Source organism: Mytilinidion resinicola (assembly GCF_010093595.1).
Source record: "Mytilinidion resinicola strain CBS 304.34 unplaced genomic scaffold BDZ99scaffold_7, whole genome shotgun sequence".
NCBI classification, from domain to species: domain Eukaryota; kingdom Fungi; phylum Ascomycota; class Dothideomycetes; order Mytilinidiales; family Mytilinidiaceae; genus Mytilinidion; species Mytilinidion resinicola.
This window is the reverse complement of record NW_022985443.1, coordinates 164,824-188,932: the sequence shown is the minus strand read 5'-3', so window position 1 is coordinate 188,932 and position 24,109 is coordinate 164,824. Positions and strand designations below refer to the sequence as shown.

The 24,109-nt window shown below is 50.3% G+C and overlaps 9 protein-coding genes across 9 annotated transcripts in view; 4 read left to right on the top strand and 5 right to left on the bottom strand.

Annotated features, from left to right (window-relative positions):
• Positions 1–2,196, top strand: part of BDZ99DRAFT_497147 (ARM repeat-containing protein) — a gene marked incomplete at its 5' end in the record, with an annotated part of 2,449 nt that extends 253 nt beyond the window's left edge. The window contains one exon of the mRNA XM_033723491.1: positions 124–2,196. Coding sequence (XP_033578330.1) covers positions 124–2,068 — 1,945 coding nt within the window. The 3' untranslated portion in view covers positions 2,069–2,196. The remainder of the gene's footprint in view (positions 1–123) is intronic.
• A 588-nt stretch (positions 2,197–2,784) lies between these two features.
• BDZ99DRAFT_461450 (uncharacterized protein) lies at positions 2,785–3,168 on the top strand. The gene has a single exon (XM_033719623.1). It carries the CDS (start codon positions 2,856–2,858, stop codon positions 3,060–3,062), a length of 207 nt encoding a protein of 68 aa, XP_033578329.1. The 5' UTR covers positions 2,785–2,855; the 3' UTR covers positions 3,063–3,168.
• Positions 3,169–5,738: 2,570 nt separating this feature from the next.
• BDZ99DRAFT_384459 (uncharacterized protein) lies at positions 5,739–7,322 on the bottom strand (the record flags this gene model as incomplete). Its single annotated transcript, XM_033715382.1, has 1 exon — positions 5,739–7,322. One exon carries the CDS (start codon positions 7,320–7,322, stop codon positions 5,739–5,741), a length of 1,584 nt encoding a protein of 527 aa, XP_033578328.1.
• Positions 7,323–7,714: 392 nt separating this feature from the next.
• On the bottom strand, positions 7,715–8,436 carry BDZ99DRAFT_559272 (HET-domain-containing protein; the record flags this gene model as incomplete). The annotated part of the gene is made up of 1 exon (XM_033727252.1): positions 7,715–8,436. The coding sequence occupies exon 1, from the start codon at positions 8,306–8,308 to the stop codon at positions 7,715–7,717; it is 594 nt and encodes a 197-aa protein (XP_033578327.1). The 5' UTR covers positions 8,309–8,436.
• A 1,140-nt stretch (positions 8,437–9,576) lies between these two features.
• Positions 9,577–11,282, bottom strand: BDZ99DRAFT_440158 (uncharacterized protein). The gene is made up of 2 exons (XM_033717697.1): positions 10,038–11,282; positions 9,577–9,989 (listed from the first exon to the last, which is right to left on the bottom strand). Exons 1-2 carry the CDS (start codon positions 11,231–11,233, stop codon positions 9,818–9,820), a joined length of 1,368 nt encoding a protein of 455 aa, XP_033578326.1. The 5' UTR covers positions 11,234–11,282; the 3' UTR covers positions 9,577–9,817.
• Positions 11,283–13,509: 2,227 nt separating this feature from the next.
• Positions 13,510–15,736, top strand: BDZ99DRAFT_461446 (uncharacterized protein). The gene has a single exon (XM_033719622.1). It carries the CDS (start codon positions 13,996–13,998, stop codon positions 15,448–15,450), a length of 1,455 nt encoding a protein of 484 aa, XP_033578325.1. The 5' UTR covers positions 13,510–13,995; the 3' UTR covers positions 15,451–15,736.
• Positions 15,737–18,366: 2,630 nt separating this feature from the next.
• BDZ99DRAFT_518638 (uncharacterized protein) lies at positions 18,367–20,330 on the top strand (the record flags this gene model as incomplete). The annotated part of the gene is made up of 5 exons (XM_033725318.1): positions 18,367–18,520; positions 18,579–18,773; positions 18,831–19,379; positions 19,431–19,949; positions 20,005–20,330. 5 exons carry the CDS (start codon positions 18,367–18,369, stop codon positions 20,328–20,330), a joined length of 1,743 nt encoding a protein of 580 aa, XP_033578324.1.
• Positions 20,331–21,657: 1,327 nt separating this feature from the next.
• Positions 21,658–22,877, bottom strand: BDZ99DRAFT_274188 (uncharacterized protein). Its single transcript, XM_033713928.1, has 4 exons — positions 22,428–22,877; positions 22,171–22,378; positions 21,915–22,120; positions 21,658–21,861 (listed from the first exon to the last, which is right to left on the bottom strand). The coding sequence occupies exons 1-4, from the start codon at positions 22,541–22,543 to the stop codon at positions 21,804–21,806; spliced, it is 588 nt and encodes a 195-aa protein (XP_033578323.1). The 5' UTR covers positions 22,544–22,877; the 3' UTR covers positions 21,658–21,803.
• Positions 22,878–22,886: 9 nt separating this feature from the next.
• BDZ99DRAFT_487179 (uncharacterized protein) lies at positions 22,887–24,066 on the bottom strand (the record flags this gene model as incomplete). Its single annotated transcript, XM_033722817.1, has 4 exons — positions 22,887–23,366; positions 23,438–23,621; positions 23,670–23,881; positions 23,941–24,066. The coding sequence occupies 4 exons, from the start codon at positions 24,064–24,066 to the stop codon at positions 22,887–22,889; spliced, it is 1,002 nt and encodes a 333-aa protein (XP_033578322.1).
• Between the last annotated feature and the right edge of the window lie 43 nt (positions 24,067–24,109).

Here is a 24,109-nt window from a genome sequence, read left to right as displayed (position 1 = left end):
GCCTATGCATACAGTCACTTCCTACGTAGTATATAGTTTGGCCTTCGGGCCCCCGAAATAAGACAGAGTTCACATCAATTTTCAACCTGAGTTCAGAAGAGCCGCCATCAAAATCTTAGGTAGCCAATCAGCCTTGCCAGATGAGATCCTCAAAGCCGTGGTAGCACAGCTAGATGACAAGGATTCAGACGTTAGAGAGGCCGCCGTCAACATCTTATGTCGCCAATCAGCCTTGCCAGATGAGGTCCTCAAAGCCGTAGCGGCACGGGTAGCAGACGAGGATTCAGACGTTAGAGAGGCCACCGTCAACATCTTATGTCGCCAATCAGCCTTGCCAGACGAGATCCTTAAAGCCATAGCAGCACGGGTGGGAGACAACAATTCAGACGTCAAAAGAGCCGCCATCAAAATCTTAGGTAGCCAATCAGCCTTGCCAGATGAGATCCTCAAAGCCGTGGTAGCACAGCTAGACGACAAGGATTCAGACGTTAGAGATGCCGCCATCAACATCTTATGTCGCCAATCAGCCTTGCCAGATGAGATCCTCAAAGCCATAGCCGCGCGGTTAGATGTCAAAGATCTAGACGTCATAGGCTTCGCCGTCAAAATCTTAGTCCATCAATCAGCTCTGCCAGATGAGATACTCAGAGCCGTAATGGCATGGGTAGAAGACGAGGATTTAGTCTTTAGAAGAGCCGCCAAAACTTATTGTAGCCAATCAGCCATGCAAGATGAGTTCCTCAAAGCTGTGGCAGCACTGGTGGAAGACAACGATGCAGAACGGGTGGATGAAATCAATGCTGCCGCCAGATGGGTCGCCGCCGGAGTCTTATGTTGCCAACCAGCCTTGCCAAATGAGGTCCTCAAAGCCGTGGTAGCATGGGTAGCAGACGAGGATTCAGACGTCAGAAGAGCCGCCATCAAAATCTTAGGTAGCCAATCAGCCTTGCCAGACAAGATCCTTAAAGCCGTAGCGGCACGGGTGGGAGATAACAATTCAGACGTCAGAAGAGCCGCCATCAAAATCTTAGGTAGCCAATCAGCCTTGCCAGATGAGGTCCTCAAAGCCGTAGCGGCACAGGTAGCAGACGAGGATTCAGACATTAGAGATGCCGCCGTCAACATCTTATGTCGCCAATCAGCCTTGCCAGATAAGGTCCTCAAAGCCGTAGCAGCACAGCTAGACGACAAGGATTCAGACGTTAGAGATGCCGCCGTCAACATCTTATGTCGCCAATCAGCCTTGCCAAATGAGGTCCTCAAAGCCGTAGCGGCACGGGTAGAAAACGAGGATTCAGACATTAGAGAGGCCGCCGTTGATGTCTTAGGCCGCCAATTAACCTTGGCAGACGAGATCCTTAAAGCCGTGGCAGCACGGGTAGAAGATAAAGATTCAGCCGTTAGATGGGCTGCCGTAGACGTCTTAGGTAGCCAATCGGCCTTGGCAGACGAAGTCCTCAAAGTTGTGGCGGCACGGCTAGATGACAAGCGTTCAGATGTCAGAGAGATCGCCGTCTATATTTTAGGTCGCCAATCAGCCTTGCCAGACGAGATCCTCAAAGCCATGGCGGTACGGGTAGAAGACAATGCTTCAGGTCTCAGATGGGCCGCCATCAAAATCTTAGATCACCAATCGGCCTTACCAGACGAGATCCTCAAAGCCGTGGTGGTACCGTTAGATGATAAAGATTTAGACGTTAGAAGGGCCGCCGTCAAAGTTTTATGTCGCCAATCAGCCTTGTCAGACGAGATCCTTAAAGCCGTGGCGCTGCTACTAGAATCTAAAAGAGCAAGCGACCTGGCAGAGCTTGTACTAAGAAACCACAGAGAATTCTATTCCACCCTTTTCAGCGGCCGCTTTATAAAACTCCTATACAATATTTTGCTGCGGCGCAGCTTTGAGGAACAACTGAGTTGGTATATTGAGGAGGGCATGTCCTGCGTTAGCATGCCAGATGGGGTCAGAAAATCTCATACTGGTGATCAGCAAAAGTTCATAGACATGGTTATCGAAGCACGGCCTGTAGCTATTTCATTGATGGACGATGGAGTTTGCAATAGCAGATGATGACAGGCAAACGCAATTTCGATCGACTTGATTGGTCTGTTCATTGCCTTGTTGGTTTTCTCTTTTCAAAGGTTGCTACAAAAAGGGTTTAGGAGAATACGTGAATTTATAGGGTTTCGAAATCCATTATTCTATCGTCTTCTATATGTTTGTGTTGGAATCAATGCTCGTTATCAAAGAATAGTTTTGCACACGGGCCCACTCGCTAATGTTTCTCAAATAATAACTAACGTTAGCTCCTATGTTGCCCTAATCTGCCACAAACCGTTTCGGCGATGATTTGAATTCTCTGCTTCGTACATGTAAAGCACATTCAAAGCTAGAGGCTAGCCTTCGTACCGTAACGAGGAATCGAGCCGCATAGAAGTGTTGCTGAACTAGATCAGGCGCACAGATTACTTGAGAACGTCCACGCGACAACAAAACATTAGTACCAATTGTATGCTACTGGAGTTTGACGCGACAAGAGGGATCGCATTCCTCACCGTTCGATATTTGGAGGTGGGGTACTGGTTAGAATCTAAAACCAGTGCATTTCTAGAATAGTGCTAGATTAAAAACAGCACGGATTCGACTATTTTACTCACACCCCAGTGGTGTTTAGCTGTGGGCCAGTGCTTGAACGGATACTCAATTAACATAAATGAAGAAATCCGTGAGCATAGTACTACGAAGAATTGTTTAGGCTATGTTGTACTGTGCCAAGAAAAAAGTTTGTTCCCACATTCGCTAGCGCCCGTCGCGAAAAATCAACACCTCATCTTCAGCAATACATTACACCACCAAAATGAGGTCCTTCGGCCAGGAAATTTCAGGAAATCGCGGAAAGAATGCCGAACTTACTTCTCAAGCAAGAGATAGTATTGTTTCTAAGTCTGAGGCTGGCGCCTCGTCACGGGAGCGGCTGAGGAGTTCAGCTGCACGAAGCGTTGCATCAACAAAACTCTTCAGCGATTTAGAGAGCAACACGACAACAGATCTCGCCCTCGTTTAGGACGCCCTCCTACACTTACGCACCGAGAGAAGCGCTTGCTGTATCGCACTGCCCGGAAAACCCCGAAAATTGAGTACCAACAGCTCTTAAGAGACACGTCCCTCCATGTTGAGGTTTTCGGGAAGGTGAACTCTACTGTATTGTCGAGGCCGTAGGGGCCGTATATATAGAGAAGATAATACAACTCGTGCAGAGAGCTGGTTACAGGTACGTTCCACAACCTGTATGAGAGACGTTCCACGCTACTGAGTAAGGAGACAAGATAAAGGGGGGGGGGGTAGTATACGAAGCTAACCATATAGAGCTGTTGCCCCGTTAATGGCGTTTGCAGCCAAAACCCTGACTCTCCAGCGCATCTCCCGGAAGACTGCATATTGCGCGCTTAAGAATAAAGGCCTCACAAAGTTCACATCAGTGCGCAAGCCTAAGATAGTGAGAGCAGTAGCTCGAGAGAGGCTTTAATTCGAGACAGTACCGTAATTTCAACTGGAGACGCCAGCCCTTTAGGTTCTCTGACGAGTGCTCTGTTCAAAAGCGTTCTAATAGCTGCAACATGGTCGCGGTAGGCTGCCTTTAAGGGTGCAAAGACTCCGACGTCACAGGGCTGGAGCTTGTGGGAGGTATGAGAGGGGAGACGGCATAGGATGATGTTGTTTTCAAAGCAATGCTCCAAGATCTCGACTGTCTCGTGTGTCCCGAAGCCGTCGCATATTAGAACCCGTGGTTTCTAGTTAGCCTGTTCTTTAGTTTGGGCATCAAATACACGCTTAAGCTACTCTAAGCTAATCTTAGAGTCGGTATATCCAGTTTCAGAATGCGCATAATGCCATCCAGGGGTTGGGTATGTGGTCCAGTTGCTCCGGTGGGTTGAAGCTGGCCAGATTACAAGGGGGAGCAGCGCCCTGCCGTCAGCACTGATGCACTCAATAGCAGTCACCATTGTCCGCTTAACACCCGCACCTCTATGGTTTCGCAGGTCCTCCCTACCTACAAGGACTTTAACAGAACTGAGCATGCTTAGCAAGACTCCCGTCTCGTCCATGTTATAGACATTTTCTGGCAGAATGGCTAGATCCTGTAGCACCTTTCCGATCACTTCAAACCACTCCGTGATCTTATCAAATATGTTATTCCCATGCCGTTTCCAGTCGAGAGCCCTAACTGTTCTAGCTTTGAGTTCTGGATGGCGTTTTTCGAAGGCTCGAGCCCAGTTCTTGCCTGGAGGCTTGATTGGTAGAGGCTTGGTTGGATTATTCGTTGACCGGTTGCGGGCGACACAAAAGGCTAGCGAAGGGATATAACTTTATGCGCACTGGTTGCCCGAGATTAGACATTAGTAATAAGTATTTAACAATGGCTTTCTCTTCCTCTCGGGTGAGGTATTGCTGGCTTTGGCCCTTTTCCTCTATTGAGCGTCGTCCATTTTCACGATGATGGATGGTAGAGAGAGGAACATCGCCCCGTTCTGCTAGGGTAGCATATGTCCTAGGCACGTTTGGAGGGAGGGCTTGCGCCAGAGCCAGCACCTGACTGGCTCGGTCCATATTAGCGATTGTGGTGGTGAAAGGAACATGAAAGGCCACAAAGCCAACGTGAGCGGCCACGAAGCCGACGTGAAAGGCCACGAAGCCAACAATGAAACGCGCTAAAAATAACCAACACGTGACCGTCCAAGGAAGTTTCGAGAAGAACGCCACACGCCACACCTCAAGTCAGTTCGGTGTCGAGTATAATACAATTAGCTAAATGTATAATACTCTACTACGTAAGCGCACTAAATCCGTATGCCAAGATACCGAGCAACCCCTTCGCACGGAGAAACTTTATTATGCATGCTTTCAATAGCGGAGCATCTTCAAAGCTCGGAGCTATTTTCTTTCTTGATAGAATCATTGCCCTAAGGCTCCGAAATCTAGAAATATTTAGATAGTCATGGTGGAGCAGGGGTGCAAAGCTGATGTGGTCCTAGACGCCGTGAACGGAACGATTAATAGCATGACCAAGATCGTCGTATTTTTCTAGTTGCAGACTGATATTCTGAGGAGAAATGTCTAAAGAATATTAATATATTAACTATAACTTCATAGGCTCACGAGGAAAGACTTGAGATCCTTGAACAATATATTTTTCTCGGCACGGGGGGTTTCTCGCCACCCAGGGAAGCACGTTACAGCTTTAGACTTGAAAGAGAATACTATAAAGTAAGTGATTGCTTCTAAGCTACGCGTAGGGCACTTACGCCCATGCATGTACAATAAGCTATTCTAAGTCTCTCTATTAATCGATCCCTATGTTCTCTAATTGTTACTTGTTCAGGGCCTCTAGCGATAATGTTGGGTGTTGATGCTCAAGGCCAAGGACATGTTCTGTAACTGGAGTACGTTCTCGCTAATAACTTCTCACGACGTGGTGTCCTTTCGCAGGAGTGGAGAACCAAGCAGTTCGACGTATTGTAATACCATAATGATGTCATCAGTTAGCATTCACGAGCTTAGGTCGTTAGACTAATAGCTTATGATATGCGGGTAGATTAAAGGTCGAGAATTCCCATAAAGAATCACATTAACATTCTTAGGCCAAAGTTTTACGAAGATCGTGTGTATGCGTGCATGCGAATTGATGGTATTGAACAGGTTGCCTACTTATCACATGACCATTTCCGACTAAGGCAGGGCCTTATCGTATTTTAAACTTGGTTTCTGTGGTCTTAAGTGTCTGTGTTGATGCCGAACGAATTACTTCCCCATCCATAATTCCGTAAACGTATGCATCGCCAATCAACTGCCAACAACTCTCATCATCAGAGCTAGGCAGCTTCCGAAGGATAACTGGCACACTGCAGCCATACAAAATACACACCTGGTCACCGACCTTCGCGTTTTGAGGTATAAGGCCGACCAAAGGTCCCTTATTGCCATCATTCACTTTTGACTTATATGTTCGACGATTCCAAATAACATCCCGAACAACCGCAAGGTATTTCTTGACGTGGATGGGTATTTCGGTGTCCAAAAGTTCTTCAATATCAATACTAGACATATGCTCGAGCAGATTAGTAGAACTCTCGGGTTTCGGAGTCTTAAAGCTGATCTGCAACAGGTGAAGCATTGCCACTCGATAGACCGACGGCGCAGGTTGGCCTCTGCCATCACGGTCTGCACAAAGTGTGCGCCAAATGGTGTCTGGCATATTGATAAGATCTGAGTGAGATTTGCGAGAGATCGTTCCAAGGATTTCCAAACTCTCTTTCGTTACAATAGCACTCGCCAATCTTGTTGATTTTCGAGCAACCTCCCCGAGAATGATACCACTCGCGTAAAATGACCCATCACATGCCCCGTCGACTTCATTTCTTCCCACAGAAACATGAGGTTTCAATCCGTAATGAGCATTGTAAACAGGCTTCTGATGGCTGCCAACGAATGGATTGCCATGTAAACGGTGTTTCAATCGCCGAGAAGGATCGCCGAAAGGTAAACCGTCTCTGGGCGCTATCCATGACGGGTATTTTAGTAATGTGTGGTCGGCTCGCCTGTCTTGGCCAGTAGTATGTACTATAGAGGACGAAATTGGCGCCCAAGGACGGCAAATGATATCCAATGACCCTGAATGGTGACAGCAGTGGAGAATGAAATCGACATAAACATCCAGTACATTCTTGCCGTAATTCGGAATTATGGCGTCGGATTGGTCGGGCTGTGACCACGCTGCTATGTCACTAGCCAGATTCAACAAAGCATAGATTGTATCTCGCTGATCGGTCGTTTCACTGGAAGTCCCCAAAGCCACAAGCGTCTCTAAGGACATTCTACGATGAAGAATGTGTCCATCCTCAGACTTTCTGAATACACCTTCGATGGTATCCAGAAGCTTAACTGCAGGTGAGTCATGAAAGTTGGCCAATATCTCTGTCCGCATTGTATTTCCTGTGCGACTGAAAGACGGTAGTATGCTGCTGAGCCTAGCCCGAACCAAGTCTATAGTCATGGCAAAATGGTCCATATGGACTTGACGGTCGCCACAGTAAATAGTTGAGTTTGTTGAGAATGCAGCTTCTTGGAGAACCCAGCCTCGTCGAAACCAAGGTCTTTCCAAAATCTGGGCCAGGGTAATAAAACCGTATTGTTCCCACCATGAGCCATCCCACTGAAAGTCGCTTCGAATTATCTTAGGCACAAATTCCATGGCAAATTTGCTAGTTGAGTCCTCTTCGCCTAACCAGATCAAGACACTGCTGGCCTTGCGGTAGATAGTTGCCATTTGTCTGACTTGCGCATTCCTTTCTAAGTCATCGAGCTGATTGATGCAAAGGGAGTCTACCCATATGCGAAGGTAACCTGTTCGTAGCCTTATCCGTTGTAGTGCATGGAAAAGATTTGGTCGTATAAAAGTCGCTTCGCTGTTTACGAACACCCGGTGTATTGCGGGCTCTTGGCCCCATACATAGCTCAGAGCGTTGTATACTGGAGGATCTAAGAGGCTGAACTCCTCAATGCGGCCGGTGATTTTGCTTCCTATCACTCCAGGGTCGAGGATGAAAATACGGAAACCAAAATCTGCAAGCTGATTGGGATATAAAACCACGGGGGACATAGTAGTCGAAGTTCCGTTTTCAGATATTTGCGGTTGGAGCTCGGATTGATCTGAAGAATTCACATTTTCCAGCTCGGGCGAGAGAATCCGAGGGTAGCTCTTTTCAGTCTTGTAATGGCGATCCCTGTTATCTCATGGAGAGTTTGTTCTAGTGATTGCTTATCACCAAGCCGCTGTTCCTCCATGGCGAAGAATTCAATTGATGTTGGAGCAATAAGCTCTTGAAGCGTCCAGCCACGAGTAAACCACCTGCTTTTCTTGAATGCTGGTTTCCAACTTCGAGAGAATTTGCTGTCCCCATCAGAAGTGCTGACTGAAACATCGGACAGATACACGTAGCATCTCGCCGCATCATGGTACCAGCGAAACATGGAGTTGATGGCTTCTGAAAGCTCTGCACTGCTTGACTTATCAATGCAGCAGGCGTCCACCCAAAAGTATTGTAGGCCGTCATGAGCAGCTTGCTTTCCGCAGAAGCGGATCTTGCTGTAGCCAGCTTTGCTCTTGCCTACACCATCCACTAGGTCTCTGAATGTAACTTCTTCGTTATACGCTCCCCAAGTGTGCGAAAGGATCGCATACGGTGGGACATCGTAGCCAATATAGTCGGTCAGGCTGAACTCGCCGTCATCTTCAAGCCGCAAAAGACGCATGAGGAGAGAACTATCAGCGAGCTCAAGCTAGAGAAATCGTTAGGATAGAGGTAAGCAAGATGTCCACGGGCCAAGTATCCAAAGAACTGCCACTACGTTGGTTGGCAAGTGCATGAAGGGAAGGTGTGAGAGGACTGGTGGGGCGGGAGCAACGCGGCTGAGCTGCAAGAGGCACCTATCACGTGGCCAGGCGAATGTGCTTAGTAGGCGATATTTGAATAATTTCGAGGACGACTTCGCATTTGATATCGCCACGGCTAGCAGGGAGGGTGGCCGATTCGCTCTGGCCACACCCTTGTCAGCTCAAGCGGTGGTAGAGAAGTACCTTCTTGTACCGTGGCAAATCACGTGCCTAAGCTAATGGTGCCTAACCGGATACATAAGGTGGGGTGCAAGGCTTCCACTTACGGGTGGTGTGGTGGGGTAAGTTAGAATACATGTTGCGGCCACGTTTTGGGTGAAGCCGCATTCGCTAGCAACTGCCAGGTGGCAACAATGAACGCGCACGCCCAGCTGCCAAAAAAGCCAGCACGTGACCGTCCCAAGACGTTCCTAGAAGAGCACCGCATTTTAAGCATAGCGTAAAATACAGTACGACTAGTTAGATATCTAATACCTCCCTACGTAAGCGCGCTAAACCCTCATGCCAAGAGACACTGCGGACCCCTTCGCATGGATAAATACGGAATGTATGCTTCTAAGGGCCTATTGCCGTAAAGCTTAGAGGCATTTTTTCGTCCTAGGACTATCGGTGCAATGCTCCGAAATATAAAATGTGGTAGATAGTCGTGGTGCAGCAGGGGTGTAAAGCTAATGCCGTTCCGGATGCTCTGAAAGGAATGATCAACAGCATGATCAAGAACATCGTAATTTTTTAGCTGCACACCAGTCTCCTAGGGAGAAGTGTCTAAAGAATAATAATAGACTAATTAAACCCTGATGGAATCGTGAGGGAGAGAGTGAGATGCCTAAATAATGAATTTATTGCGGCACGGGGGGTTTTGCGCCACCCAGGGGGGGGCGTTAGAAGAGATTGAAATAGATTAGTTAGAAGAGCATTGAAACTCTGCGAGGTGACAAGAAAGTGTCCCGCACTGCTTACTTAGCAGCTGAGGTGGACGTGCGGCGTCATTTCGCACTAGCCGGAACTAGCGATCGCTTCGGTTAGAGGTACCAATCAGCGTAGCGATCCTACATGAATTCGGGCGCCATAGCGGACACAAGGCTAGTAATAACTTACCAAGCCTCTTAAATGTTTATGAATAGCTATCGCAAATAACCTATATAGAACTGACCCAAATATCATTGTGTGCACCGAAATCAAGTTGCTTCAAGTCAAAGTACTCCTCTATGTCTCGGCACGAAGGGTGTCTCACTACGCAGGGAGGGACGATAGACGGGCTTTCACAGCATTGGTGTCGTGAATTTACGTAAATTCGAAGCGAATGCCGAGGAGAAAGATGAGATCAAACCTAATTCATGTACATATTTAAGCAAAGCTCGCTGAGGTCAGAAGTCAAGCTCTTCCTTGTTCTCACAAAGCGAATAAGGGTAGTAGCAGAACGGCCCAATCGGGCCATTCTCATCATGATCGCAATGCGTCCAGATGCCAAAAATACCTCCTGAGCGAACGCCTCCGGGCTGGACTCCTTCAAGTTGCCATTGGTCTGCGCCCGCGTAACTGCTTCCCGGTTAGTGATGACTACCGTGATGCGAACAAAAAACTCACTTGATAAGGAAGCGCCATCGAACCTCTCTGCCTCCCGGGACTAAAGAGGCACTTCCCCGGATGCTGATACGTGGAGTGTGAGAACGATGACTTCGTGAAATACCGGAGAAATACAGCACAGGAAGATCCTCGCATACTGGTAACGGCGTGCGAAATCTGGGATCGTTCTTGGCCTCGTCGGATTCGTCCAGCCTTAGGTCCAAAAGCATGAGATCTCCGGTCGCCTCTTCATACGACTCCAACCCAGCGCCATGTTCTGGGCCATGAGCGATGTTGTAATGCACCAAATCTCTGTAGTCGAGAAAAGCGTAAGTGCCAATCCACTTTCCAGATACACCAGCCCAGTCGTTGGGGAACTCGGGATTTTGGGGCGATAAATGGCGAATATTGTTCCGGAAGCCGATCGGAGTCTCCAGATGTACGTCTTTTGCGGAGTCAAAGTTCCGCGACATAAGACTAGCGATGGCTTCCATTGATGTCCAATTGACTTGACCGCTGAGATCTTTGATGAATGGCCCGTGATCGGCATCCGGGCCTGTAATAGACCAATCGTAAACGACAGCCCTCGCCCCCACTCGAGAAGGTTTCGAAGCGAACTCTCGGCGGGTTGGTCCGTAGAAAACGTGCAATTTCGAAGAATCAGGCGAAACAGGTTGTCTAGGGACCATAGATCTCGTAATCATGGACCGATCAACCCGCGTATCATTTGATGCGCAGTAGTTCTCAATACCGTTGTGGAAATCATGAACGAGTCTTTCGGCATTAGAAGAAGCCTGGAATACCTGGTCTAGATAGGTCAAATTCCGGCCCGTGGCGATGTAAGCCGTTTCAAAGGTGTCGATGATGGTGCCGGTGATTTCATCATGGTTTCCTTGAATGGCATCGACATCATCGTCCTGGAACACTCGTAGAACGCGCATTCGCCGGCCCAGCTCGTCATGCCAGTCCCAGCCGGCTTCTCGGGTCTTCGTCAGGGCTCGAGAAGAAGGCAGCAGTTCAGCCCAGACGTCCCGGGGATCGTCGAAGACGTGCAAGAACGCCGAACGCCAGAGCAGCTTGTTCGACGGGCGTGTGAAGTCGTAGGCGGAGCGGCACGTGCGGCCAAAGTGAACAGTGTCATTGGGGTGGAGGAACGAAAGGACATGCTCCAGCAGCTCCCCGGGAAGTCCCAGCAGGTGGCGGGAGGAACTTGCCATGGTCGCCACGTGTCGACTATGGGGGTATGCGAGATTGCCGTGGCAGGAGATCCATGGATCAGGTGAAGTCGCAAGATTGAGCTAAGGCAGAGCGGGGTTTAGAATAGCCCCCTAGTTGGGAGCCCCCAGCCTTGGCCCCGGAGAATGCCACACCGAAGCTTTTCCCAACCTCACCACCGCAATACATGCTGCGTCTCTTCACCACGACACCTCACCCACATCTCCATATCCTTCAAAAGCTAGGAATCCTCCTGGAAACATCTTGAAGGGTGCTCTGCTGGCCCTACACCGTCCTCAGTCACCGTGTTGCTCTGGAATCGCGTCCTTGGCGTTTCTTCTTCCGGGGATGCGTCATCGTCAAGGCATCGGACCTGCCTTGAACACCATTTCTTCATCGAAGTCTGTGCCGGACTCCGTACGTTACTATCAGCCCGTCTCCGGCCCATCTACAAGATCAATCTTCGCTATAGTAGTGTATTTGTAGATGCTTTGGCGGGTGTCGGTTCTTTGTTCTTCTAGCAGCCTTCGTTAAACAAAACTGTGACAGATCCCATATCTCATTCAGCCACCTCCAAGCTATATCATCGTCAATGCTCGGGGCGGTGTCTACGATACGCTAATGTGAAATATGGACTAAATTTGCCTATAACGTTGCCTCAGTCCAGCCGCTCCCTGCTTTTCGGAGAGCAGAGCGCACAAGAACGGTAGGATGTTAGGAACCTGAGCCAAGTCCTTCCGGAGATGCTGGCGTGTTGTTTGCTTTAGGATTTGACTGCAAAAGCAGCCGGCTTGCCCTGGAATCGTCGCATTCCTACCTAGGTAGCTCATCAGCATCCACCGTCACAGATATCTCCCCTTGGTGGCATCTCTCCCGAAGCCTTGTAAGTTCCATCTGCGCATGGGGTTCCCGGATGTTGAATAGACTCCTCTTCTTTCCAGGAACATGTAGCCAAATTCTATTATTTTTCTGTTGCTAAATTTGGAATCAATCTCGTTGCACCACTGGTGCAATCTCTTGGCTATCCGGCTCTTCCTCATACGGGGCAGGGCAGATGCCTATCCCGTATGTCTTGGTCATGTCGTCCATAAAAGTTCGTCGACCGGCCCTTCTTCCTCTCTCCCTTCTAAACTCCACCTTTCTCCCGCACTGGACTCCATCTACTCTTAACTCTCTCGCTTCTATCTTCATGCGGAACAGGCTAGGCACCCGCTTGCCCCGTATGTGCTGGTCCTCTCGCCTATAAAAGTTCGCCGACCCCTTCTTCTCCCTCCCTCCTACACTCCACTTTTCCTCCTACACTGGACTTCGTCTGCTCTTAGCTCTTCGGCTCCTATCCTCATGCGGGACAGGCTGGGTACCTGCCCGCTCCGTATGTGCTGGTCCTGTTGCCTATAAAGGCTCGTCGCCTGGTCCTCCTCTTCCGTCCCTCTTACACTCCACTTTCCCTCCTACACTGTACCTCGTCTCCTCTCGACTCTTCGTCTTCAACTTAAATACTTCATACGGGGCAGGCTAGTCAGATGCCAGCCCCGTATGTGCTGGTCCTGTCGTGTATAAGAGCTTGTCGCCTAACTCTCTTCCTCCCTCACTCCTACACTCCACTTTCTCTCCTGCACTGCACCTCGTCTACTTTTGACGCTTCATCTTCAGCTTCTCTCCTTCATACGGGGCAGGCTAGACACCTGCCTGCCCCGTATGTGCTGTATTTCAGGCTATAAAAGCTCGTCATCCGGCTCCCTTCCTCCGTTACTCCTATACTCCACTTTTCCTCCTGCAATACACCCCGTCGACTCTTGGCTCTTCGTCTTCAGCTTCTATCCTTCATATGGGGTAGGCCAGGCACCTGCCTGCCCCGTATGTGCAGTCCTGCCGTCTATAAAAGCTCGTCGCCCGGTCCTCTTCCTCCCTTCCTTCTACACTCCACTTTTCTTTCTATACTCCACCGCAAAACCAAAGGCTTGTGGTGGCCAGGCGGTCTGGCTGCATAGCGGCCGCCTGGCAGCGCAGCATAACACGGTGTGCGCCGCGGTGTCCTATGCCTTGGATGCCTTTGACGACGTACCAGGCCCTGCTCAAACTGTTCCATGCCTGTGACAGGCTGCGTCACTGCCGGGCCGGGCTCACTGTCGCCGGCCCGACCCCTCGGAAGCCGTGCAGGCCGGATCGGACGCGTCGAGGATTCCTGGGCACGTTTCTAGCGCCTTGGCGCCCACATTTGCCTTTAAAAACTCCTCGCCCGCCTGCTCTCCTCCGTCTCTCCACCACTCTCGACATCAGCTTTTATCGTTTCACGATTCACCGAGCTCCTTGACTGGCCAACCAACTACTCACGACAAGTCGCCCGTCCATCAAGATGCCTGAGCAGCCTCCTGCCTTGGGCTTCGAGTGTGTCACTTTCGCAGGTTCCGACGCGTCCAACGCGTCCGACCCCCCCACCGGCGTGGCTCAAGACATGGCTCATGCTTTCGAAGGTGATTGTATCTACAGCTAGAATCCAATCACCTGTACAAGTCCATGAGCATGCTAATCTGAACATGGTGTAGTCGGCCATATTGAGCAGACCGCCACCGGTCTCGAAGTTCCCGTCGCGTCTGACGCGTCCGACGTACCCACTGGCGCCGCTCATGACATGCGTCATGCTGATCAAGGTGATTGTATCTACAGCCAGAATCCAATCATTTGTGCAAGTTTATGAGCATGCTAATCTGAACACGATGTAGTCGACGATGATGAGACAAAGAAGGCCGCCGCCAAGGCCGAGATGGCAGCCTTCCTAGAGGCTTGGCGTGACCCGGACCGTGCCCCAGCCTCGCTCACCACTGTACCGGATGAGATCTTGCTCAACATTGTCGATGCTCTCATCACCAGCTCGCTTGATGATGAGACTCCTGGAACCGCCACTCTGCCAGCCAACCCACATGATCCTTGGTGGTCAGACCCGCTTTACAACCTGCACTTAACTTCGAAGCGCTTCTACGACTGTTTCGAACCCTACGTCTACGTAAACGTTGGGCTGTATTCCGATTATGCTGTCAAGTCGTTCGTTGCCAAGCTGCTTAAGGATCCGAGCATTGGTTACGCTGTGAAGCGTATAGAGTTCATGAGTCAAGACCTAGCTATTGTGGACTTGGGCAATTTCATGGACTACTTTCTACGCCTGAGCTCCGCTGAGCTTCTGAACTCTGTTCGTCTTGAGGGCACTGGCCTAGACTGCGTAAAGGATCTGGGCGTCTCAAACCCTTCCGCGGAGCTAGGCCTCATCATGATGCTCACTCCGAACCTGCAGACATTCCTCCTCAACGGCTCGGTCTACATGGACCCCAACATTGCGCGCAACCAGATCGGGACGTGGAATTACGACCAGCTCCGATCCCCGCATGGCAAGGCAATGAAAGGAATAGCCCTAGGCGAATCTACCTTCACTCGATCCGCTCTGACAGTCACGAACACTTTCAGAGCCTTGAAGAACATCACCATCTGCTTAGACGGTATTGTCATGGCTGACCTTACTCCGATCTTCGCGCTCCCATCGCTCCGCCGCTTTGCCGGCTTCGGCCGCCTGTCTGGGAAACAGGGTGATGACACGGCCTGCGCTGTTCCAAAGTCGTCTTCAAATATTACGTCTCTCAGCCTGAAGCGCTTCTATGCCGGCATGGACAACTTGAAGAACCTCGTTGAAGGTTGCAAGCGTTTGGAGGAGCTTGATCTGCACATCCCTTATACGGAGGACGACATCGATGTGCACCATCTGTGCCGTATCGGGCGCCACCACTTTGAGTCTCTACGCCTTCTTGGTCTCGACTTCTATTCAACAGTTCATGGCTCGCTTGGCAATCTTGGAGATCTGAAGGACTTCAAACTGTTGGAGCGAGTGCATCTTCCACCAATGGCAATTGCACAGGGATTGGACTCTCAGCCACAATTCAACCTCGCTACCCAACTACCCCTTCACGTCACGGCTGTCGACCTATACGGCTATTCAACCGAGGACGACATGGTGGACCTGCCGATGATGTTTATTACCCAGCTGAACCTTCTTGCAACGCTCTGGGAATCACTCCAGGAACCAATCCAACCAGTTGCGCGCACCGTCCTCGTTCACGAGTCGGCGTTCGGCACGTACTTCATCGATGGCCAAGACGTGGACCAGTTGGATCACGACTTCCGTCTTGCTGGCGCGACTCTGACGGTCTGCGACGACTTCATCGACTTGTAAGGTACGGTATATCTCTTCCCTTCTGTCTTTCTTCACCTTTGCCTTGGGCTTTGTGGTTGGAGGACATTGCTTTGACTCTTGATTTTGCTTTGATTCTTGTGACTGCGTGACCACCGACCCTGGATCTGAATGGCATGGCAACCGACTCTGACGGTTGGCTCCCGTCTTCGACAACCTTCTGGAACCGGACTACTAACTTTCGGTACTGTTGGGGGAACTTGAAGTTGATCCGGCAATTGGGAGAATTGGTCACTTTGGCACATGTTTTCGGCGTTTCGTACTGGGGACCAGATATGCAGTTAATGAATCATGCACTGGTCAAACTGAACCTCTTCATTTGTGACTTTGACAATGTGAATATGAAGCTGGACCGCCTCACGCTAAACTGAAAAAGGATGAACGTGATGTCAAGGTGAATACACTTCATATCAGCCCCTGGTTCTCTGCAGGTGTAATAGCAGATTGAATAGCTTTACATCCTAGAGCACAGGCTTTAGACTGGTGTTTTGCGCACGTGGATATACAGCTAGACCACCTCACGCTAAACTAAAACAGGATGACCGTGATGTCAAGGTGAATACACTCTATATCAGCCCCTGGTTTTCTACAAGCCTAATAGCAGACCAAAATGCTTCACCTCCTAGAGCATAGGCTTTGGACTGATGTGTTGCGCACGTGGTAAATGCAGTAGACCGCCTCACACCATCCAAGAATGTTCCTGGTGAATGTAATACTCCGCACACTTTATATTAGACCATGGCCTCCGACAGCATGTACGGCATATTGAATAGCTTCACACCCTAGATTCGAAGGTTTGTATGGGAGTTCTGCGCACATAGTAAATGTGGTAGACCACCTCACACCATTCTAAGAATGTTCCTGGTGAATGTAAAGCTCTACACGCTTTATATTAGACTACGGACTCCGACAGCATATATAGTACGTCGAATAGCTTCACAGCCTAGACTAGAACGTTTGTATAGGAGTTTTGCGCACATGGTAAACATAGCAGACTCCCCCATACCATTCTAGGAATATTTTCAGTAAATGTAAAGCTCTGCACACCCTATTTTAGACCACGTACTTCTACAGCGTGTAAAACGTGTTAGATGGCTTTACAGCCTATATTACAGGCTTTATATTGTAGTTCTACACACGTGGGAAACATAGTAGACTCCCCCACACCGTTCTAAGAATATTTCTGGTGAATGTAAAGTTCTGTAGACCTTATATCACAACTATCCTTTTACAGCACGTATAGCACGTTGAATAGCTTCGCAGCATATATGAAAGGCTTCATGTTGTAGTTTGGGCAAGTAGAAACCATAGTAGACTTCCCCACACCATTCTAAGGATATTTCGGTGAATGTAAAGCTCTGCAGACCTTATATCACACCTATGGGTTTACAGCACGTATAGCACATTGAATGGCTTCAAAGTCATTAAGAGCAAGTGCGTTTTCATGTAGTCCAGTCTATGCTGTAGGGCTTTTGACATCATATTTTCATTTCTGATAATACGTTGGAGGACCTCAAACGGCGCTATATAAGGTTGTCCAACTCGAATAATAGACCAAGTAGCCTCACATCCTAGAGTAGAGGCTGCGTATTGGACGTTTGCGCTCGTGGGAAACACAGTAGGATCCCCCACGCCATTCCAAGAATATTCCTAGTGAATGTAAAGCTCTGCACACCCCATATTAGACCCGTATTTCTACAGTATATATAGCACGTTGAAAGGCTTCAGGATTATTGAGAATAGCTGCATCTGGATGCTGTCACTGCATTCCTGGACGCTTCAAGTCCGGCCGCTCGTGTAAGGGGTCTGCATACACGGTGAATCTATCAAGGCACTCCATGGGGGGTGGAAGAGTGGGAGCGGGCGATGTAAAAGTTAACAGGCCTTAAATTAGCTCATCCACCACCTTCCTACCCCAGGCCCCTATCCACCCACGAAACTTCATCACCATGGCGCCCGCCTCGCACGAACTACGCTCCTGGTACGGATACTACTATTGCAGACACAACCTTCGAGCTTGCGACTGCCAAGAATGCGCAAAGGGTTACTACACGAAATTGGTCGTGGCTATCTTCGCAGCGGGTTTCGCCGCGGGACTCATTACATTGCTCGTCAAAATCGCTATTGATTCCTATTGGGATGCATGCATATCCATTCCAACGAGCTTAGCACTTGTGTTAACATTGAGTAGTAGAATTAGTCAACCTGGACGGGATCGCCATTCGCGGTCAGCAATTGCACTCCTAGTACAAGCAGTCACTGAGCGAGCATGACCTTTAGAAACGCGAAGGAGAATGCCGAGGGAGAGACGCTGCAATTGCACCGTGTTTGTTGTTACCATGGAGACAAAGGTGGCGCTGGTCAATGTAATTGTCAACTCACTAGACTTGTGCCGAGTCCTCGGTAGAAGGTGTATCACAGGATTTCCATAAACATCACCTTGTCGAGGATTCTCTTGGGTTGGGGGGGGGGAGGGGGGTGGTTGAAATGGCGGTTCGACTCAACAGTTCTTCTCCTCGATCTTCTCTATTGGAGGCTTCTTCGGGATACCCTGCTTTCGCCTCTGATTCCCTTACACAATGCCGTGGTGTGATGAAAGTGAATTGGTTCTCCCACACGACGACACAACCTCTCTCGAACGTTCGAGCAGGCAGGTTTTCCCCGGTCCAACTATTCACTAATTGTACCTGCAGGCACGTGACAACTAGTTTACGACAGACATAACATCCCCCATCAACCCGAACTGAGCCACTTCCTTCCTCACACTTGCACCGCCGTGTCTTGACAACCACAACACACCCACGTATGCCCGAGCACTGTGCTGCAACACCACAAATCTCCTCTCCTTCTCTCCCTCCGCTCATACCCTCATCCTCCCCGTTTTGTCTGTCTTTCACCATGTCGAACAAGACTAGTTTGCCGTCTCCCACCCCACCCCCCGCTTCTCGAGGCTTTGGGTCTCGCGGCGTGGACGGTGTCGATATCCCTCCAGAACTTCGGGATTACACAGGAAAGCTATACCAGAAGGCTCTTGATAAAATTGCATACAAAGGTATGATTGGCTCCCTTCTGTAACTCATAAAATACGTGCCTAACCTCCTTCAACGTAGCCTTGCTAGCATCAGCCGCGCACGACAAAGCTTCCACTTCGTCGAAGCATTCCGCAAAGTCTTCGCGCCGCCCTTCCGAGCCAGTCTCAGGCTCTCCGTCGACTCGCGTCAACAGCCCTTGTCTGAAGCAAGAGTTGATCGAAAGGTTCTTCACCAAGACCAAGAGGAGCGAATCGAGGATGGTTTCTGAAACTGGTATGTATTGCATCCAATATCAGACTCAAGACATCGTGCTAACTCACCCGCGTACAGATAATCGTAAACCCCTCTCGACGACCTTTGGATCGCCAAAGGCCTACTCTATCTCTTCCGAATCTCACGCATGCACTGATTGCGAGGCTCTGCGGCGCCAACTTGGCGACTCCGAGGCCGAGTGTGCCATCTTAGCATCTAAGATTCAAGAGCTTGAGCGGGTTTTAGAGGTCTTCAAAGAAGAGGATAGCTTCGACGAAGAGGCTATGTTCGGCAATCTTTCTTCCGTCTGTGGGGAGGATCCTGGTGTCACTACTCTTGAAGAGGAACAACATGTCTTGTCGGCTTCTGAAGAGGAGACTATGTCCGATGAAGCTATTTCCGACGAAGCTGCGTCTGATGAGGTAGTGAATGATGAGACGCAAGCTCCCGTGACATCGACAGGAAGGTCGATGTTCGATCGCATCACTATCGGTGCGGATGGCAAACCCGAGAGAGACATGCCCCTAGGAGGCATTGAATACTGTATTGAGGAGTCTGCGGAAGACTATGAAGATGATGGAGATGAAGCGAGTGATGAGAATGAAGAGGGGTTCGAAGAAGTCGAAGGTAAGCTTTCTTCGCGCATATATTCTCCTACATTACTAACATGATACGAAGGAGAAGATGGAGAGAATATCTCATGGGAGACCGAGACCTCGAGCGTCGCCTCTGTCCTTTTTCCATACATCTCCGAAGCAACACCCTCCACTGGTTGCTCTACCCTCGTACCGAAGCAGGACATTCCTAACGATGACGCCGAAGAAAACCGCCTAGATGACAAGTACTACGAAAACTCGGAAGTGGTCTCTGAATATGTTGACGCGAAGGTTTCCAGCCCCCCAAAATCGACTCAGGCTATCAAGCCAGGCGTTGACGCTGAGGACTGCGTCGTGATTGACGCTACAGAAGTTCCTGCTGATGTCGACAAGACCGTAGGAGATCAGATTATGGAGAACGGAGAGGCCGCAGGCACCGTGAATGCGGAGTCTATGATCTCTGCTGATCACGTCCTGGGGGCTCATACTTCAGAGACTCGGGGGGCTTCCGAGCCTTCATCCCGTGATGACGGCCATTCTCCTTCTCCTTCACTACCACGCTGCGCCAATCCCACCGCCAAAGCGCCCGACTCAAACCCAAGTTCCACCGGCTCGAGCCCACAAAAATCTTCGGGCACGGCGTCTAACAGCGACAGATCCTCCAAGCCCGCTCCGGCCCGCCGCCAGTTTCAGTTCAGAGGCCGTTGCTACAACTGCAACGAGCTTGGACACAGCCGCTCCCACTGCGGCGCCGGTCATGAAGCCAGGCCTGTTGGAGGAAAAGGTTGAGAAAGCGTCCGGATGGCAGGCATTTGCGCAGGGGGTAGCGTTGGCTCCGTACAGCGCGGACCCAGCCAACGCCAACCAGCAGGTCAAGAAGAGCAAATCTGCGGAAGGCAAGGCTCCGGAAGTCGTCTGGGGCAAGGACACTTTCAGCAGGAGGGGTACGAACGGGAAGATCGTTGAGCGGACTGCTTATTAGGCGGAGGTCTGCGTTGAGTTTGCCCGAAGGTTTTCTTTATTTCTTGCTTGGCCTTATGTGATTGCTCTTCCTCTGAGGGAAGGTTTCATTTCTTTTCACTTCTCTTCTTTTTTAGACATGATGATTGTTCAGCGAGCAGCTCTGTTTCCACGAGAGGCTTGTCACAATCGTAGGGCGATAGTTGAATCCAATCACAGTTACTCGCAAACGGTTCGCCTTTGATCCGTGATCACTGAACACCCGCGGAAGCTACGCTTGATTGAAGCGGATTCGTGTTACTTAGCCTTCGAGCTCGAAGTCGGTGAAGGTCCGACGCAGTGACTCGATAAAGCCAGCGCACTACTCCGCAATGAAGCCACGATGTGTACGATGAAGTTTCTCCTGAGCGCTGACGCGCAATCTTTCCCCGCTCCTTCACAGCTAGTTTTTACCCTTTGAATGCTCCAACATCCTCCAGGTATAGTGGCTTTCCGATACTTTTATCTCCTCGACCGCCCAGAACCGCCTTTATTCTCCACAAAATGCTCGAATGGCTCACCCACTGGCTCAGACCACATCAATACCTATCTAAATCCGAGGCAGCGCCCATTCTCCATCAACGCAAAGAGTGGTGGTGTAGCGACTGCGCGGCGGACAACTACGATGACTGGGGCATCTGCAGCGATTGCGGGCATGGTAAGTGTAAGGATTGCTTCAACTACAAGCATTAACTTTGACGGTTCGGCTTTGAACGGACTGGCTTGTCGGGGAGGGATGGTCGGATTGAGAGGGGAGGGAGGATATGAGTGACGAGATTGTATGCTTCTTGCGATCTTACGTTAGCATCAGGATGAGCTAGCGTATATGAAATTCTCCCGTCCATTAACCATTACCGTAATCGTGAAGTCAAAGTTGAAGTTGGTGTTGCTGTTCTTCGAGGTTTCTTTCCTGTCGCGTGCGTCCTTTCTTCCGCGCAGCCTAAGGAGACCGCAGCTATTCGGGTGGGGAGCTAGAATGTGCTTTCCGAAACTTCTTGTGAGATGCGACCTACTTAGGCAAATGAGATACTATTCTCAGATCTGTTCTGCGAGCTGTCCCGGTCGAGCCATCTGGGCAAACATGCGTCGCCCTCGCAACTCTAGGTCGCCGGCTTAGTAAGCTTTGTCGGCTTGGCGACAAAAATCCAGGTTTCGAGCTTTTCATCCCTTCATCGCAGATAGCGCAGCAACCACAACCTCTAATAGGAATCTGACACCGGGACGTGGCTCGCACGGTCAACTAGTATTTCTTAAGAACTTTCCGTGGCGAATTTTGTAGTTTTCGTTGATCTAGAAGGGGGGTTGCGTACTCCACACTTTTCGAACTCGTCACGGCTGCCAAGAGTTGCCAGAAAGGGAGAATCGCGAATTTGTTTCGCCGTCCCCCGAGAATGAGGAGTTTTGGCCCTCACGCCGATATTCAGCCTTTTCACAGATAGCTCCACAACCACGCAAGCTAGCACGATTTTGACACCGAGACGTGATTCGCACGGTCTAGTAGTATTTTTGAAGAACTTTTGGAGACGCTGTTAGCCTATGTGATAAAGTTAGAGGGGGGGTTGCGTACTCCACACTTTTTGACGGCCTCGCGGCCTGCCAAGAGTTGCCAGAAAGGGAGCCTCGCGATTTTGTTCTGCCGTCGCCCGGAAAGAGGATTTTGGAGCCGCCCGCCGTTTGAGCCTTTTCACTTCGTAGCGCAACAACCACGCAAACTGGCGCGAATTCGACACCAGGACGTGATTCGCACAGCCGGGTAGTATTTTTGATGGAGTTCTTAGGAAGTGGTTAGTCCAAGTGGTGAAGTTAGACGGGGGGTTGCGTACTCCACACTTTCCGTCGCACTCACGGCTTGCCAAGAGTTGCCAAAAGAGGAGACTCGCCATTTTGTTTTCCCGTCGCCGCGAAAGAAGAATTTCGAGCTTCCCGGCGTCTTCGACCTTTCTCGCGAATAGGTCACCAACCACGCAAGCTAACCGAGATCTGACACCAGGACGTAATTCGTAAAGTCGTGTAGTAATTTTGAAGAAGTTTCTAAGACACAATTAATCCACGTCGTGAAGTTAGAGGGGGGGTTGCGTACTCCACACTTTTCGGCGCCCTCGCGACTTGCCAAGAGTTGCCCGAACAGGAGACTCGCAAATTCGTTTTGCCGCCGCCGGTAAGACTTTTCGAGGCTCCGCCGCTATTCAGCTCCATCGAACGGCTCCACGATACACCGTGACATAAAGCGGTGAATGAGTATACACGCACTTCTGGCAAGGCACTGTACGGGGAAGACCAAGAGCGAAGGAAACAGAAATTGGACAGGGAGTAGAATCAACACCAGTGTGACTCGGGGGAACGAACACAAAGGGACCACTTGGAAAAGAGTTGCATACTCATCATATTTCGAGCAACAGGACGTATCCAATTCGCATTTGCATAGCTTCACCTTCTACCCTCGGTCCTGCATTGGCGAAACCTAGTACTCATCTCCTGCAAGACTTACCACACAGGCTTACATCTTGCGAATTACCTACCTACACTTCCCCCCACCGGCTCAACCCAGCTTCTCCTTCACGAAATCAGTACTTGCATCCAACCCCTCCTGCACGGCATCAATCGTCCCCGGCGGGAACATGATAAACCCATGCGGCGCGCCATTGTAAATTCTTACGACCGCCTCATTCCCCCACATCATCCACTTCGCACTCATGAACACCGTATCATCGAGCAACGGGTCCTCCGTCCCGCATGTGAACAGCGCAGGCGGGAGTTTCAAGCCTCGGAGATCGGCGAAGAAGGGGGAAATGGAGGGATGGCGCCGCTGCTCGATGGTGGTGTTGGGCAGCAGCACGTCAATGTAGCGCTTCATAATGTCGTGGTCAATGACCAATCCGCGCTCGTGGTGGTCGACCATGGGCAGGAAGCCGGAGAGGTCGAAGCAGCCGAAGTGAAGGAGGAGGCCGCGGAAGGCGAAGTTTGGTTTGGATTTCAAGAGGTAGAGAGAGACGAGGGCGGCGAAATGGCCGCCAGCAGACTGTATAGCGAGTATTAGCAGGCTTCATTTAATCTGGAAATGGATCGAGGGTAGTGGGCACAGAAGCTTGCCTCGCCGCCAGTGAACATTAGCTCGCCTCCGAACCTCTCCTTTCCGTGTTCGACGAGGTATTCAGCGAAGTCGTAGCAGTCCTCGGCACCTGCGGGCCAGGGGTCCTCAGGGGCGAGTCTGTATCCGATCGAGACAACAGCGAGGCCGGTGTTGTCCGCCATGTACTTTAGCAAGCCGTCCTGGCTGCATCGTTTAGCCAATTGATCGTTCCATAGACGCAAGAAGACGTACTATGCTTCCGACTGCAACACCCAGCCACCACCGTGAATGTGCATGTATATTCCCTTGACCTCGCCCTTCTCCGGATTGAACAGGCGGTATGTCAATTCGCGACCTGGGTCTCTCGAGGGTATGGTGCCGTTGACTCCGGACTCGATCACGACGGGCTTAGGGAGTGGGGTTTCGCCGTTCCAACGCATCTGGCGGTACTTCGCAGCCCCAACCTGTATGAACTGTATTAGCAGACAGTTTCGGTCAATTGGTATGATTGGCGCAGTCGTACCTCATACCATCGCGGGCCATCCTTTGCTATATGGATAAGCTTCTTGTTAAACACTTCGGTCTTCGGGTTGGAATTGGTAGGGTCGAACTTGGAGACGTCGATCTGGAGGTCGGATGGAAGTGGCATGATGAGGCTTTGAGGCGAGTCCAGTTAGGTGAAAATATACGAG

What these genes read in the sequence shown, in the direction of transcription:
- BDZ99DRAFT_461450 (XM_033719623.1), top strand. Translation starts at nt 2,856, where the DNA reads ATGAGGTCCTTCGGCCAGGAAATTTCAGGAAATCGCGGAAAGAATGCC.
- BDZ99DRAFT_440158 (XM_033717697.1), bottom strand. Translation starts at nt 11,233, where the DNA reads ATGGCAAGTTCCTCCCGCCACCTGCTGGGACTTCCCGGGGAGCTGCTG. An exon ending in CGATGGCGCTTCCTTATCAA is followed by an intron (nt 9,990 to 10,037) that starts GTGAGTTTTTTG and finishes ACCGGGAAGCAG; the next exon opens with TTACGCGGGCGCAGACCAAT.
- BDZ99DRAFT_461446 (XM_033719622.1), top strand. Translation starts at nt 13,996, where the DNA reads ATGGCAGCCTTCCTAGAGGCTTGGCGTGACCCGGACCGTGCCCCAGCC.
- BDZ99DRAFT_274188 (XM_033713928.1), bottom strand. Translation starts at nt 22,543, where the DNA reads ATGGAGCTGAATAGCGGCGGAGCCTCGAAAAGTCTTACCGGCGGCGGC. An exon ending in AGGGCGCCGAAAAGTGTGGA is followed by an intron (nt 22,379 to 22,427) that starts GTACGCAACCCC and finishes ATTGTGTCTTAG; the next exon opens with AAACTTCTTCAAAATTACTA. An exon ending in AGTGCGACGGAAAGTGTGGA is followed by an intron (nt 22,121 to 22,170) that starts GTACGCAACCCC and finishes CCACTTCCTAAG; the next exon opens with AACTCCATCAAAAATACTAC.